Below are 16,926 nucleotides of genomic sequence, written 5' to 3'. Positions count from 1 at the left end.
GTCATTGCGACCGATTTTCTTGAGCAGGGTGTTCAACCCTGCCCGTGCTGCAGCTCCGTAATGCCATAACATCTGCTAACCCGGTTCTATCTGTCACATATTGCAGGTCCACTGATGCGGTGTCGATGCGTGATCTCTATCTCGCTCATAACAAACTTCATCTTCTCAATATCATCACGGGTTATATTGTCCCAAAAAATTGAGACTATTTCCTTAGGTGACATAACATTACCATTACCTACTGAGGATGATCCAGGGTAATTTTCCCATGTTGCCATCAAGCTATTACTAGTAATACCTCCCTTACTTCTGGCAGTGTCAATCAGGGCCCGGGCCTTGTCATGAGTACCTCCTATAGACTGGATACTTTCCAACTCTCCATTGTTTAGCATCCTTTGTGCAAAGAGAACATCTGCAATATGGTCCAACATCTTCATCTTGGCAGCATCTATGTAGCTGAGTCTTTTCTTGTAAAGGACATTCATGGTATCGGCTATTCGGTATGTGACACAGGAACAGCTTGTTGAAATATACAACAGCACGTTGGCTCTGCTAGACCTCTGCTTATGACCAACTTTAGTGTTCTGTGTTTTAGAGAAACATCATGACCAACTTTAGTGTTCTGTGTTTTAGAGAAACATCATGACCAACTTTAGTCTTCTGTGTTTCAGAGAAACATCATGACCAACTTTAGTCTTTACTGTTTTAGAGAAACATCATGACCAACTTTAGTCTTTACTGTTTCAGAGAAACATCATGACCAACTTTAGTCTTTACTGTTTTAGAGAAACATCATGACCAACTTTAGTCTTTACTGTTTTAGAGAAACATCATGACCAACTTTAGTGTTCTGTGTTTTAGAGAAACATCATGACCAACTTTAGTGTTCTGTGTTTCAGAGAAACATCATGACCAACTTTAGTGTTCTGTGTTTCAGAGAAACATCATGACCAACTTTAGTCTTTACTGTTTTAGAGAAACATCATGACCAACTTTAGTCTTTACTGTTTTAGAGAAACATCATGACCAACTTTAGTCTTTACTGTTTTAGAGAAACATCATGACCAACTTTAGTGTTCTGTGTTTCAGAGAAACATCATGACCAACTTTAGTGTTCTGTGTTTCAGAGAAACGTCATGACCAACTTCTGACCTTGAAGCAGTTCAGAACGGACTGCTTCCTTTCCTTCTTTCTCTCTTTCTGTCGTTTTCCAACAGCAGTAATGGTTCATGAATCACATGTCTCTATTCCACTAAGACCTCATTGAAACACAAATTATCAAAAGTCCCGTTAACTCTCTCACAAAAACACACGTAAAAACGCACACACACCTCTAACTCAATCTAGCCATTTCTGGTCACTGTCAGCAGCTAGTTAATGAGACGGGGACTAAAATCAATGCACACACCATGGGTGGAATTACTGATTACCTACCCCTCCTGTGTGTGTGTGTGTGTGTGTCCTTTATCTTCCTCAGTGGGGAAAGAGAGAAATACAGAAGTACATTTAAAGACAAACGTCGTCCTGAATAATTACTGCTGACTAATCTCTCTCCCTCTCTGTCTTTCCCTGTTCTGACTCTCTACCCTCCCTCTCTCTCTCTCTTTCCCTCTGTTCTGACTCTCTACCCTCCCTCTCTCTCTCTCTCCCTCTGTTCTGACTCTCTCACCTCCCTCTCTCTCTCTTTCCCTCTGTTCTGACTCTCTACCCTCCCTCTCTCTCTCTCCCTCTGTTCTGACTCTCTACCCTCCCTCTCTCTCTCTTTCCCTCTGTTCTGACTCTCTACCCTCCATCTCTCTCTCTTCCTTCTGTTCTGACTCTCTACCCTCCCTCTCTCTCTCTTTCCCTCTGTTCTGACTCTCTACCCTCCATCTCTCTCTTCCCTCTGTTCTGACTCTCTACCCTCCATCTCTCTCTCTTCCTTCTGTTCTGACTCTCTCACCTCCCTCTCTCTCTCTCTTTCCCTCTGTTCTGACTCTACCCTCCCTCTCTCTCTCTCTCCCTCTGTTCTGACTCTCTCACCTCCCTCTCTCTCTCTTCCCCTCTGTTCTGACTCTCTACCCTCCATCTCTCTCTCTTCCGTCTGTTCTGACTCTCTACCCTCCCTCTCTCTCTCTTTCCCTCTGTTCTGACTCTCTACCCTCCCTCTCTCTCTCCCCCTCAGGGCTCCATATCCTCTATCAGTTCTGACTCTCTCCCCTCCCAGTATAGTATACACAGACTGGACAACAGGACAATGATCCTAAGCCCGGACTTGAACCCGATCGAACATCTCTGGAGAGACCTGAAAATAGCTGTGCAGCGACGCTCCCCATCCAACCTGACAGCTTGAGAGGATCTGCAGAGAAGAATGGGACAAACTCCCCAAATACAGGTGTGCCAAGCTTGTAGCTTTATACCCAAGAAGACTCAAGGTTGTAATCACTGCCAAAGGTGCTTCAACAAAGTACTGAGTAAAGGGTCTGAATACTTATGTAAATGTGCTATCTAAGTTTTTTTTAAATATACATTTGCACACATAAAATAAACAGTTTTTGCTTTGTAATTCTGGGTTATTGTGTGTAGATTGATGAGGGAAAAAAACAATGTAATCCATTTTAGAATAAGGCTGTAAGGTGACAAAATGTGTAAAAAGTCAAGGGGTCTGAATGCTTTCTGAATGCCCTGTATATCAGTATATTAGACTCTCTCTCTGCAGTGATGTTGTTTTCATCACTTCTGGTTTAACACTGACATCAAGTGGTGATTGTCCAAACTGCACCACTGTTAAGATATAAAGCGAGAGATTGGGGGAAAGAGCAGAGACAGAAGAGAGCAGAAAGAGAGCAGAGAGCAGAGCACAGAGAGAGCAGAGCACAGAGAGAGCAGAGAGAGAGCAGGCTGAGAGAGCAGAGAGAGCAGATAAAAGAGAGAGAGCAGCAGAGAGAGCAGAGAACAGAGAGAAGAGAGAGAGCAGAGGGAGTGAGAGAGCAGAGAGAAGAGAGGGCAGAGTGAGAGAGAAGAGAGGGAGAGAGAGCAGAGAGAGAGCAATAGAGCAGAGAGCGAGAGAGCAGAGAAAAGAGAGAACAGCAGAGCAGAGAGCAGAGAGAGAGCAGGGAGGGAGAGAGCAGAGAAAGAGAGCAGAGAGCAGAAAGAGCAGAGAAAAGAGAGAGCAGAGAGACAGCAGATAGCAGAGTGAGAGAACAGAGAGCAAGAGAGAGAGAGCAGAGAGAACAGAGCAGAGAGCGAGAGAGTGAAATCTGTTGCTATAGTAACGCTGCATCACAACACTCTGTTATACAAATTGTTTAATTCAATTTCACATATGTAATTGTTTTGTATTTCATTTCATATTAGTTTCATGTTTCAACCAGTCGCAGGTTAACGTCAACCTGACAGAGGAAACGTAACATCAATAACCAAACTGTTTTCACAATTAACATGCTTTTCTTGTTTCAAGTATGTTTTATTATGAAAAGTACAATATATCCTTGTATACTTGTACAACTATGGAGCGTATGTCCATATATAATTATACAATTTGTTTTTAGACATAAAAGACATAAATAAATTATCACATTGGTATTTTAACATTCTCACAATTATAGGAAGACACGCATGTGTGTGTGTGTCCACTGTGTGTGTGTGTGTGTGTCAAGTGTGTGTGTGTGTGTACAGTGTGTGTGTGTGTGTGTATGTGTCCAGTGTGTGTGTGTGTATATGTGTCCAGTGTGTGTGTGTGTGTGTGTATATGTCCAGTGTGTGTGTGTGTGTGTGTCCAGTGTGTCTGTGTGTGTGTCCAGTGTGTGTGTGTATGTATGTGTCAAGTGTGTGTGTGTGTGTGTGTGTGTCCAGTGTGAGTCCAGTGTGTGTGTCAGGTTATTATTTCAGGGACACTGAGGAGTCAACATCATCCCAAACCCTAATCCCTGGATAGAGGGGCTCAGTGAATGTGGAGGTGAATGTGATCAGGTGGGTCAGTGTGTCAGAGGAGGCTCTATAGAAGGACAGAGTGCCGGCTGGCCAGTCCAGATACACTCCTACTCTGTGGGAGCTGGAGGGGCGGACGTCTATGGTAGTGGGATTATTATTGTGACTGGCAATGTAACTGTTGTCAGAGCAGAACAGAATCCAGGACTTGTCATTGTATCCAAGACAACAGTTCCTAACCCCTCCTCTCCTGCTGATTCCTTTATATGTCACTCCTATAACAGTCTCTATCCCACTCCTCTCTACCTCCCAGTAACAGCGCCCAGTCAGACCCTCTCTACACAGCACCTGTCTACAGTCCTCAAATCTCTCTGGGTGATCAGGATACAGCTGCTCCTCTCTCCTACATGTCACCTTTCTGTTCTCCTCAGACAGAGAGAGGTATCTGTTTACTGTGTTTGGGTCCAGTGTGAGATCACAGACATCTGATGGATGAAACCAGACACAATATTAGAAATCATCATCATTCACATTAGAATGTTAACTCACTTTTCACTAATTCATTTAATGTAGATGTTTCTAGGTATCAAAAGGAGAAGTTAAGGTAACTTGAGACTTGTTGAATGATCATATGTTATACTGTATGGTAATATAAAACACACTTATTCACATTAATTACACACACACACACACACACACACACACACACACACACACACACACACACACACACACACACACACACACACACACACACACACACACACACACACACACACACACACACACACACTCACTCACACATGTATGCATCATGAACACACACACACACACACACACACACACACACACACACACACACACACACACACACACACACACACACACACACACACACACATTGTCAAATCAGCTCTTTGTAAACGTTGGTGTCCCTGATTTCTGTTTCTGTAGAACTACAGCTGATATTTAATATGACCAAGTAAGTAATGATGGTGGTCTTTGACTTTGACTTAACTTGAATTAAGACGTATTCTTAGTCATATTCTTCACAGCAGTCAACACTCACATTTTCTCAGCCCAGGTTTCATTCTGTTCTCTCCACCATGTTCCACACTGTAGCGGTAAGCAGAAGAACAGACAGTCATTGAGGGATACACCTGAACTCACACACACACACACACACACACACACACACAAACACACACACAAACACACAGTCAGCATATAACTTTGTCCAAGTGGTGGTCAGAATGTTTATCTTAACCAGCCTGATAAGTCAAACATGTCTGATATGAACATTGACATAAACCCTCTACATACTTGAGTTTCTCCAGTCTGCAGTGTGGATCCTCCAGTCCAGCAGAGAGCAGTCTGACTCCTGAGTCTCCTGGGTGATTGTAGCTCAGGTCCAGCTCTCTCAGGTGTGAGGGGTTTGACCTCAGAGCTGAGACCAGAGAAGCACAGCCTTCCTCTGTGACTAGACAGCCTGACAGCCTGAGTCAAATCATATTAAAATCACACTGATATTCTTTGGTGGTGAAAATAGTGGCAGTATATTTTTTAACATATTCAGATAAATCAGTGTCCTGAAACCTGCCATATCTATTCAGAAAATTAATGTATCATTATTAGAAATTGACAAATTAACAAAGTATTGCCTGCAGATAGAAGCATGTATAGTACAAATATTTGAGTAGACTGACCAGACCAGTTTAAAAAGCAGTATCAGTCAAAAGACAGACAGTGAGGTATCAGATTTAGATTGTATTGAGTATACAGACCACACCATATCTATTTTGACAGTGAAGAAAACATTTTAAATGTGTCTCTATACTCCAACATTTTGGATTTCAGATCAAATGTTTCATATGAGGTGACAATATATAATGTCACCTTTTATTTGAGGGTATTTTAATACATATCTGTTTCACCATTTAGAAATGAAAGCACTTTATGTATCTAGTCCCCCCATACTTTGATAATTTGAAGAAGTCATAAGTATTCTGACCAATTCACTTATAGTGTATTAAAGTAGTCGAAAGTTTAGTATTTGGTTCCAAACTCATTGGTTGCATTTGCAGTTTGTTTTGGTTGTGTTTTGGGTTGTGTTTTGCCCAATAGTAACTGAACTGTGGATGATGACTGGAGTCATTTTCTGTCTAAGGGAGTAGATAACACGTTTCTAAACAATACTAAATTAATCCTGATTATGCCTTGATTAATACAAATCATAAATAAATAATGAATAATAACACTAAGAGTTAGTTTAAACAGATCTGAATCAGGAAACTAAGAGTTGGTTTTAACAGATCTGAATCAGGAAACTAAGAGTTGGTTTGAACAGATCTGAATCAGGAAACTAAGAGATGGTTTAAACAGATCTGAATCAGGAAACTAAGAGATGGTTTAAACAGATCTGAATCAGGAAACTAAGAGATGGTTTAAACAGATCTGAATCAGGACACTAAGAGTTGGTTTAAACAGATCTGAATCAGGAAACTAAGAGTTGGTTTAAACAGATCTGAATCAGGAAACTAAGAGTTGGATTAAACAGATCTGAATCAGGACACTAAGAGTTGGTTTAAACAGATCTGAATCAGGATACTAAGAGTTGGTTTAAACAGATCTGAATCAGGAAGCTAAGAGTTGGTTTAAACAGATCTGAATCAGGAAACTAAGAGTTGGTTTAAACAGATCTGAATCAGGAAACTAAGAGTTGGTTTAAACAGATCTGAATCAGGAAACTAATAGTTGGTTTAAACAGATCTGAATCAGGAAACTAAGAGTTGGTTTAAACAGATCTGAATCAGGAAACTAAGAGTTGGTTTAAATAGATCTGAATCAGGAAACTAAGAGTTGGTTTGAACAGATCTGAATCAGGAAACTAAGAGTTGGTTTAAACAGATCTGAATCAGGAAACTAAGAGTTGGTTTGAACAGATCTGAATCAGGAAACTAAGAGTTGGTTTGAACAGATCTGAATCAGGATACTAAGAGTTGGTTTGAACAGATCTGAATCAGGAAACTAAGAGTTGGTTTAAACAGATCTGAATCAGGAAACTAAGAGTTGGTTTAAACAGATCTGAATCAGGAAACTAAGAGTTGGTTTAAATAGATCTGAATCAGGACACTAAGAGTTTATTTTGCTTTTTGGCCATCAAGGGAAACTCTATGTCTGGCGCAAACCCAACACCCAATCAGATCACCCCGAGAACACCATCCCCACAGTGAAGCATGGTGGTGGCAGCATCATGCTGTGGGGATGTTTTTCATCGACAGGGACTGGGAAACTGGTTAGAATTGAAGGAATGATGGATGGTGCTATATACAGGGAAATTATGGAGGGAAACCTGTTTCAGTCTTCCAGAGATTTTGAGACTGCTAAAGCAACACTCGAGTGGTTAAAAGGGAAAAATGTAAATGTCTTGGAATGGTCAAGTCAAAGCACAGACCTCAATCCAATTGAGAATCTGTGGAATGACTTACAGATTGCGGTACACCAGCGGAGCCCATCCAACTTGAAGGAGCTGGAGCAGTTTTGCCTTGAAAAATGGTCAAACATCCCAGTGGCTAAATGTGCCAAGCTTATAGAGACAAACCCCAAAAGACTTGCAGCTGTAATTGCTACAAAAGGTGGTTCTACAAAGTATTGACTTTGGGGGTGAATAGTTATGCTCAAGTTCTCTGTTCTTATTATTTATCGGTTGTTTAACAAGAAAACATATTTAGCATCTTCAAAGTGGTAGGAATGTTGTGTACATCAACTGATACAAACCCCCAAAACATCTATTCTAATTACAGATTTTTAGGCCATTTTTGGGGGGGAAAATGCCAAGGGGGATGAATACTTTTGCAAGCCACTGTACATACATAAAGTGCTTTCATTTCTAAAAGGTAAACATATATGAATCCTCTCAAATAAAAGGTGACATTCTGTACTGTCACCTAATACGAAACATTCTACCTAAAATCCAAAATGCTGGAGCATAATACCAAATGTAAAACTGTAAACCTCACTGTCCAAACACATATGGTGTGGACGATGTGTGTCTAGTAAACACATGTGGATCTGGTGAACAGTTATCACTTGTTGACCAACTACAGGAATACTGACCTCAGAGTCTCCAGTTTACAGTGGGGATTCCCCAGTACAGCAGAGAGCAGCTTCACTCCTGAATCCTTCAGGTCATTGTTACTCAGGTCCAGCTCTCTCAGGTGTGAGGGGTTTGACTCCAGAGCTGAGACCAGAGAAGCACAGCCTTCCTCTGTGACTCCACAGCCTGACAGCCTGACAAAGATATCATCATGACTTCACAAACACACTGTTGATTTAACACCAGTAGTGAAGAAGGATAATGGCAGATGCATTTAGTTAATTCTCCCAAACAACATATAGATTCATCTTCCATCTCCTAGAATTGTATGGTCAAAATGTTATACTAATGTGAACATCAATGCATTTATTCAATATGTTTTTCAACATAAAATTATATACGGATTATGTACATAATCTTCTCTAAACTGGATATGTGTTTTTATATATAATATTATATACATAATTTTCTCTAAACTGGATAATGCTTCCTGATGATTAGTTCTTATATGTCATTTTATTTACTCACAGAACAGCTCTGGAGGCTTTGACCACTGGCAGCAGCCTCAGAAGACCTTCCTCTGATCTGGAGTATTTCTTCAGGTCAAACACATCCAGCTCCTTTTCTGAAGTCAGCAACACAAAGACCAGAGCTGACCACTGTGCAGGTGACAGTTCGTCTTCTGAAAGACTTCCTGAGTTCAGGAAGCTTTGGATCTCCTCCACTAGAGAATGGTCATTCAGTTCATTTAGACAGTGGAACAGATTGATGCTCCTCTCTGGAGAGTGATTCTCCCTGATCTTCTCCTTGATGTACTTCACTGTTTCTTCATGGGTCTGTGAGCTGCTTCTTGTCTTTGTCAGTAGACCTTGTAAGTGCTTCTGATTGGACTCCAGTGAGAGGCCCAGAAGGAAGCGGAGGAAAAGGTCCAGGTTTCCCGTCTCACTTTGTAAGGCTTTATCCACAGCACTCTTGTAGAAAGTAACTTCAGACTTTTCTTTTGTTTGTTTATCCACAGCACTCTTGTAGAAACTAACTTCAGACACGTTTCCGAACAGCAGAGAAAAGACACTGGACTTTGTTTGCAGTTTGTCCATTAGATTCTCATTGTTGTTGATGAATGAGAGGAACACATATACAGCAGCCAGAAACTCCTGAATGCTCAGATGCACAAAGCAGTACACCTTGTCCTGGTACAGCACACATTCCTCTTTAAAGAACTGTGTGCACAATCCTGAGTACACTGAGGCTTCCTTGACATCAATACCAGCCACTTTCAGGTCTTCTTCATAGAAAATCAGATTGCCCTTCACAAGCTGTTGAAAAGCCAGTTTTCCCAGTGACAGAATGCTCTCTTTATTCCAGTGTGGACCTGTCTCTTCTTTCCCAAGATACTTTTCATTCTTCTGTTTGGTATGAAACACCACAAGGTGTGTGTACATCTCAGTCAGAGTCTTGGGCATCTCTTCTTTCTTATGTTCCAGCATGTGTTCAAGGACTGTTGCAGAAATCCAACAGAAGACTGGAATGTGGCACATGATGTGGAGGCTCCTTGATGTCTTTATGTGTGAGATGATTCTGCTGGCCAGGTCCTCATCACTGAATCTCTTCCTGAAGTACTCCTCCTTCTGTGGGTCATTGAACCCTCGTACCTCTGTCACCTGGTGAACACACCCTGAAGGGATCTTATTGGCTGCTGCAGGTCGGGTAGTAATCCAGAGGAGAGCAGAGGGAAGCAGATTTCCCTTGATGAGATTTGTCAGCAGAACATCCACTGAGGTTGACTCTGTGACGTCCCAACATATCTTGTTCTTCTGGAAGTCTAGGGGCAGTCGGCACTCATCCAGACCATCAAAGATGAACAGAACTTTGTACTTGTCGTAGTTGGAGATTCTTGATTCTTTGGTTTCCATTGAGAAGTGATTGAGAAGTTCAATGAAAGTGTGTTTGTCCTCTTTCATCAAATTCAGCTCCCGAAAAGGGAATGAAAATACAAATTGGACATCCTGATTTGCTTTTCCTTCAGCCCAGTCCAGAATGAACTTCTGCACAGAGACTGTTTTTCCAATGCCAGCGACTCCCTTTGTCAGCACAGTTCTGATACGTTTGTCTTGTCCAGTTAAGGGTGTGAAGATGTCGTTACATTTGACTGCAGTCTCTGGTCTTGCTTGTTTCCTGGTTGTTGTCTCAATCTGTCTCAGCTCATGTTCATTATTGACCTCTCCTGTTCCACCCTCTGTGATGTAGAGCTCTGTGTAGATCTTATTGAGAAGTGTTGCGTTTCCTTGTTTAGCGATCCCCTCAAATACACATTGAAACTTCTTCTTTAGATTAGATTTGAGTTCACGTTGGCAAATCACAGCAAGCTCATCTGAATGAAGAAATAACACAGAGGATATTAATATTACGTCTGTTTTAAGGCCTACAGTATTGCAGGACTGTTATAAAGTTTTAGATTATAATAATTTATTCTATTAACCTCTTTGGGCTGCAAGGGCAGTATTGAGTAGCCTGGATAAAAGGTGCCCATTTCAAACGGCCTCGTACTCAATTCTTGCTCGTACAATATGCATATTATTATTACTATTGGATAGAAAACACTCTCTAGTTTCTAAAACCGTTTGAATTATATCTGTGAGTAAAACAGAACTCATTTTGCAGCAAACTTCCTGACAGGAAGTGGAAAATCTGAAATCGATGCTCTGTTCTAGGGCCTGCCTATAAATGTCCTTGATATTTATTAGTATACATGCACTTCATACGCCTTCCACTAGATGTCAACAGGCAGTGAGAGAAGAAATGGAGTGTATAACATCATCTGAGGTCGAATAAAAGCTCTTGGCATGACGTGACCCCAATTTCCTGTTTTCTGGAACGTGCGAGAAGGGACCGGGTATTGCCTTCTGTAAAGCTGTCGTTATAGACGACTAATATCTCCGGCTTTGATTTTATTTGATACATGTGACAATATCATCGTAAAGTATGTTTTTTCAATATAGTTTTATTAGATTATTGAAATTTATTCGGGACGTTAGGCGTGTTGCTTTGTCTGCATATGTTCAGGAAGGAGAGCTTCGCGCCACTTTGCTAGCTTTCCGTGCTAATTGACTGGAGAAGACGACATTCTAAATCCAAACAACGATTGTTCCCGACAAAGGACCCCTTGTACAACATTCTGATGGAAGATCATCAAAAGTAGGACCCATTTTATGATGTTATTTCATATATCTGTCGAACATGTTGTACTAGTAGTTTGCGCCCAGATTTTGGGCACTCTCTCGCTATAACTAAGCCTTATGTCGTAATGAAGTTATTTTTAGAATTCTAACACGGCGATTGCATTAAGAACTAGTGTATCTATCATTTCCTATACAACATGTATTTTTTAGTCATGTTTATGAATAGTTATTTGGTCAGAATATGTGAGTGTCAGAAAAATATCCGGACGTTGTGGGAAAAAGATGCTACGTTAGCACAATGTATAACCACTGATTTCAGCTCTAAATATGCATATTTTCGAACAAAACATAAGTGTATTGTATAACCTGATGTTATAGGACTGTCATCTGATGAAGCTTATCAAGCTTAGTCAAAAATTATATATCTTTTGCTGGTTTGTTACGATCGCTAACTTTTGCTGCTGGTAAATGGCTTGTGTTTCTGGCTATTGTGGTAAGCTAATATAATGCTATATTGTGTTTTCGCTGTAAAACACTTAAGAAATCGGAAATATTGGCTGGAATCACAAGATGCTTGTCTTTCATTTGCTGTACACCATGTATTTTTCAGAAATGTTTTATGATGAGTATTTAGGTATTTGACGTTGGTGTCTGTAATTACTCTGGCTGCTTCGGTGCCATTTCTGATGGTAGCTGTGATGGTAGCTGCAATGTAAAACTGATTTATAGCTCAAATATGCAAATTTTTCGAACAAAACAGATTTATTGAATAACATGTCATAAGACTGTCATCTGATGAAGTTGTTTCTTGGTTAGTTTGGTTGGTTCTTGGTTAGTTTGGTTGGTTCTTGGTTAGTTAGGTTGGTTTTGTGCATGCTACCTGTGCTGTGAAAAATGTCTGTCCTTTTTTGTATTTGGTGGTGAGCCGACGTCGGGCTTGCAGCCAGAAGAAGTTTATTTTCTTAACTGACTGTATAAATGTGTAAATGTTTTCATAATGCATTACAGACTGGTGTGACTGATTATATTATTATTGGTATTATTTATGGTATTATTAATGTTGTCTCTCTCTCTCTAAATTAGTCACCACAACACATCCCTGCTGCTACTTGATGAGGTCACTAGGTGTTGTGTTCAGGCTCCTACAATATCATTGAGTTACACAGCTACTTTAGCTGTACTTTAGCTACAGCTTTTAAATGTTATAAAACATCATTCAACATGAGGCAGACAGATCTTACATTTCTCCAGTGTGTCAGCAAGCTCCTTCTGGTTCATTTTCCTCAGGACGTGCAGTGTGATCTTCAGAGCCCCCTCTCTGGCACTGCTCTCCTGCTTCTCATCTTCAGCATCCACCACTTCCTTATCCTGCTTCTGACTCTCAAAGCCTTCTGGGAGTTCTGGACTAAGAATCCTCTTGAACATCTTCAGCTCGTTCTTCACAAATGTCATAATTTTCTCTTCAAGCAACTGGAATAAATTAAGTAAATAAGTTAAGCAAGAGAATAAATGTTTCTCATTAACACATTCATGAATGATTGACAGATCAACTTTACTTGAGGTAAACAAAAACAAATGTACATAACAGGACCACATACAATGAATATGGAGGCCAGGTCTGTTTGATGACTCTGGGAAGACTGACCACTGAGAATCTCTGACTCTGATCTCTCCTGTTGGTTTCTGTGGACAAAACATGAGATTACTCCTCATCCAGGGAGCACACACACACACACACACACACACACGCACACGCACGCGCACGCGCACGCGCACGCACACGCACACACACACACACACACACACACACACACACACACACAGGGGGGGAATGTGGTGTATGTTTAATATTGTTTTAGGACTATGGAAATAACTCACTGACCATGACCCATGAGTTCTTCTTACCTTTGTTCAGTAGAAAAGTCTCCCTCTCTAAAGAATATAGGACGATCCATAGACCAGTCACTCTTCATGGACACACAGCTGGGAACAGGGGAGGCTGGTCTCTCCTGCTTGATTGGACTTCAACACAACAGAGACAAACATTACATCTCTCATCTACTCTGAGCTCAGATGGGGAAACAGAAGAAGAGTTTCATTCCAAAAAGCTATATCCATTTTCAGAAATGTTCGTAAATGAGCTTTTATTCTTTAAAGAAGTTATGTTTATGTTAAGTTATGTTTTTTTGCTAAATGAGGAGATGGCACATGGGTACCTGCTTCTATAAACCAATGAGGAGATGGCACGTGGGTACCTGCTTCTATAAACCAATGAGGAGATGGCACGTGGGTACCTGCTTCTATAAACCAATGAGGAGATGCAGCGCGAACTGCGTCACAAATAGAACTGACTTCTAGACGCTCGTTGGCGCGTGCGAGCAGTGTGTCATTTTTAATAACGGAATTAATTCAGCGACGCGAGCGTTGTAGTCAGCCCCGCTAAAAGGCTGGTGTCGTTACTCTGCCTTCTCCGGGGGCTTGTTGAGGTAAATTTACTAACCGGGAGGGTTGAATTATGTAATTTACAGGAGGTTGTTTACTCGCAATATCAGATATTAAGATGTTTTATAATGAATGTTTACTGAGGTTGAGGCTCTGACTAGTGATTATTTACCCGGTGTTCAATACCTGCTATTGAGGCGCCCTGAAAATAATATTCAAAAGATTGGTCCTTGAACACAGAGGGGTTAAACACTAAAGTTACCGTCCATCTAGTGAAGAGAGGAGAACCGGACAGAGGTAGCCAGCATCCGTCAACGAGAGAGGGAGAAGCCCTCCACGGGATTTAACAGGTGGAAGAAACAACCGGGGAGCTCCATCTGTCCACAAGAAATGCAGACAGCCGGTGATGATGTAGTGGTAGCTATGGTAACTAGGATGCTGCTGGTATAGTAGCTAGCTAGCTTACCGAGCTGTACCGACTAGCTTGGCTAGCTAGCAGGTCGTTCGTCTGTCCCTCGTCTCGATGATGAATCCGGTGAACCACAAAATGAAACAAGGATAGAGAGTGAAAAGGATCTGGCTACACTCATACTGTCCCTGACCGTAAAGAAAAAAGCTAATTGAACACTGAACTTCGGTGTCTCAACACTGTAGTGAACTCCGTCGTTATTCCCCAAGATCACCTCAGCAACTCTGCGCGTAACCGGACAATATCCTTGGCGCCACACCGAACGTGGACGCGGACAGATCTTCACGTGGACGCGGACAGATCTTCACGTGGATGCGGACAGTTCTGTACGGGGACGCGGACAGTTCCAGAACGCGGACATGAGCAGTGCAACACAATCAACTAAACCCAGTTTTTACAGCGGGTTACATTAGTAATATTCATTTTTTATTATTATGTAAAACAAACATTCTATGTTTTTTTTATAACAATATGTTGAGATCTGGGTCCATATCGTCAAAGTGTCTCAGAGTAGAAAATTGTTCTTATAAGTGCTGAGAATAAAGACATTTTACACTTATGGGTATAAATTAAAGCTATGCATGAAGTCTCTAGTCCCACCTAGTCGGCAGATATTCAGGACACCTCGTGAGCTGTCCTAAGTAGTTAAGAGTTAACAGCAGGTGTCTTGATAATACTATAGAATCATGCAGCGAGTCAGTGGTTCCTGAGCCACATGTAATTGCTTTGTAGTAGTTAAAAATAATGTTTTTATATTTCTATATAGTCAATCCATTAATAATATAGACCTACATGCAACAGTATGTCTTGTGCTTTTGGAAATGATGTACTGTATGTATATTAATTATGTATAACAAGTGATACCATGTATAACTGCATAGCATTTTGTCTTCATTTCGGCAGATTAACTCATGCTTATTTCTGAAGATTAACTCAGGTTGGAGTTGGAGCTGTGACCGAAAGGTGGCTGGTTCGAATCCCGGGCCGGGCGCTGGAAAAAACAGGTGGAATTGATCTGACCACTGGAGGGCTGCTGGGTTCACATCCTCAAAACATGAACCTTTTGTTGATCAGAACTCTAGAGGTTCATCTTCACTGAACCCCAAAATATATCTAACTTTTAGTGGTTCCATATATTAAGGAAGTGATAGAAGCCTTTTTGGTTCTATAAGGAACCTTCTTTTCTAAGAGTGTATAATAAACACGTTTTTCTTCTGATGATTTAATTATCTACATCATGTTATTTCAAGTTCTCCCTTTGGAGCGCAACATCACATTGTTAAAAAATAATCCTAAATTGGGCGTGGCTATAAATTGGTCAATTGAAGGTATCTAGGGCGTAATATGTGTTTGATGAATATGAACATTGTTGCAACGTCGTAGGCAACATTATTGGCGAGGGACTTGATGCTACTATGCCAAAGATATTTAGAGTTGTTAAACGGGTGTGAAGAGTGTGTTGATATAACGGTTATATTGTCAAAATTCTGCTTGTAGCAACGATCAGAATTGAATTAAAAAATATGCATTCAATTAAATTAGGCAATAATTAAGAGTAGGCAAAGTGGTCGTGTCGTGTGAAAATTCTATCAAAGTCTTACATTGCAACGAGTACAGTCAGGGTGCCGTGGAACCCCTGCAGTACCTCCACAGACCCCAGATTGAGAACCCCTGCAGTACCTCCACAGACCCCGGATTGAGAACCCCAGCAGTACCTCCACAGACCCCGGATTAAGAACCCCTGCAGTACCTTCACAGACCCCGGATTGAGAACCCCTGCAGTACCTCCACAGACCCCGGATTGAGAACCCCTGCAGTACCTCCACAGACCCCGGATTGAGAACCCCTGCAGTACCTCCACAGACCCCGGATTGAGAACCCCTGCAGTACCTCCACAGACCCCAGATTGAGAACCCCTGCAGTACCTCCACAGACCCCGGATTGAGAACCCCTGCAGTACCTCCACAGACCCCGGATTGAGAACCCCTGCAGTACCTCCACAGACCCCGGACTGAGAACCCCTGCAGTACCTCCACAGACCCCGGATTGAGAACCCCTGCAGTACCTCCACAGACCCCGGATTGAGAACCCCTGATTTAGCAGATGCTCTTATCCAGAGAGATTTACAGTAAGTGCATCCATCTTAAAATAGCTATTTATTTTGGAAATAAACGTAATAAATTCTTCATAAAATTGTCATCTTACCTCTTAGCTTTGGTGTCATGTCCCCCAGAGAGATGCATTTTAGAGTCAGGGCCTCCCTCCTCTCTCTCCCCAGAGAGACTCATTTTAGAGGCAGGGCCCCCCTCCTCTCTCTCCCCAGAGAGACTCATTTTAGAGGCAGGGCCCCCCTCCTCTCTCTCCCCAGAGAAACTTATTTTAGAGGCAGGACCCCCTCCTCTCTCACCCCAGAGAGACTCATTTTAGAGGCAGGGCCCCCCTCCTCTCTCTCCCCAGAGAAACTTATTTTAGAGGCAGGACCCCCTCCTCTCTCACCCCAGAGAGACTCATTTTAGAGGCAGGGCCCCCCTCCTCTCTCTCCCCAGAGAGACTCATTTTAGAGGCAGGGCCCCCCTCCTCTCTCTCCCCAGAGAGACTCATTTTAGAGGCAGGGCCCCCCTCCTCTCTCTCCACAGAGAGACTCATTTTAGAGCACTGACCCCTAAACAGAGATCCAACATGTTGGTTGTGGTTAACACGGTGACAGCTAATTATTGAATGTCAATTGTTCTCATGAATTCATTATCTCTTTGAGAAATAAAACATTTACTAACAGACATAGAAACAGTCAGATGATTTAATGCAATCACATGAACATGTAGTTGTGACAT

General features: G+C 41.7%; 1 protein-coding gene across 1 annotated transcript; it reads right to left on the bottom strand.

Annotated features, from left to right (window-relative positions):
* Positions 1-5,160: 5,160 nt before the first annotated feature.
* LOC129845263 (NLR family CARD domain-containing protein 3-like) lies at positions 5,161-16,454 on the bottom strand. Its single transcript, XM_055913136.1, has 8 exons — positions 16,301-16,454; positions 13,090-13,206; positions 12,783-12,867; positions 12,426-12,654; positions 9,052-10,382; positions 8,534-8,997; positions 8,026-8,199; positions 5,161-5,406 (listed from the first exon to the last, which is right to left on the bottom strand). The coding sequence occupies exons 1-8, from the start codon at positions 16,426-16,428 to the stop codon at positions 5,172-5,174; spliced, it is 2,763 nt and encodes a 920-aa protein (XP_055769111.1). The 5' UTR covers positions 16,429-16,454; the 3' UTR covers positions 5,161-5,171.
* Positions 16,455-16,926: the final 472 nt, after the last annotated feature.

The sequence above is a fragment of the Salvelinus fontinalis genome, unplaced genomic scaffold (genome assembly GCF_029448725.1).
Source record: "Salvelinus fontinalis isolate EN_2023a unplaced genomic scaffold, ASM2944872v1 scaffold_0258, whole genome shotgun sequence".
Classification (NCBI taxonomy): domain Eukaryota; kingdom Metazoa; phylum Chordata; class Actinopteri; order Salmoniformes; family Salmonidae; genus Salvelinus; species Salvelinus fontinalis.
This window is presented reverse-complemented; position numbering and strand designations above follow the sequence as displayed.

What these genes read in the sequence shown, in the direction of transcription:
- LOC129845263 (XM_055913136.1), bottom strand. Translation starts at nt 16,428, where the DNA reads ATGAGTCTCTCTGGGGAGAGAGAGGAGGGGGGCCCTGCCTCTAAAATG. An exon ending in GACTTTTCTACTGAACAAAG is followed by an intron (nt 12,868 to 13,089) that starts GTAAGAAGAACT and finishes TTTTGTCCACAG; the next exon opens with AAACCAACAGGAGAGATCAG. An exon ending in TTTCTCTGCTGTTCGGAAAC is followed by an intron (nt 8,998 to 9,051) that starts GTGTCTGAAGTT and finishes ACAAAAGAAAAG; the next exon opens with TCTGAAGTTACTTTCTACAA.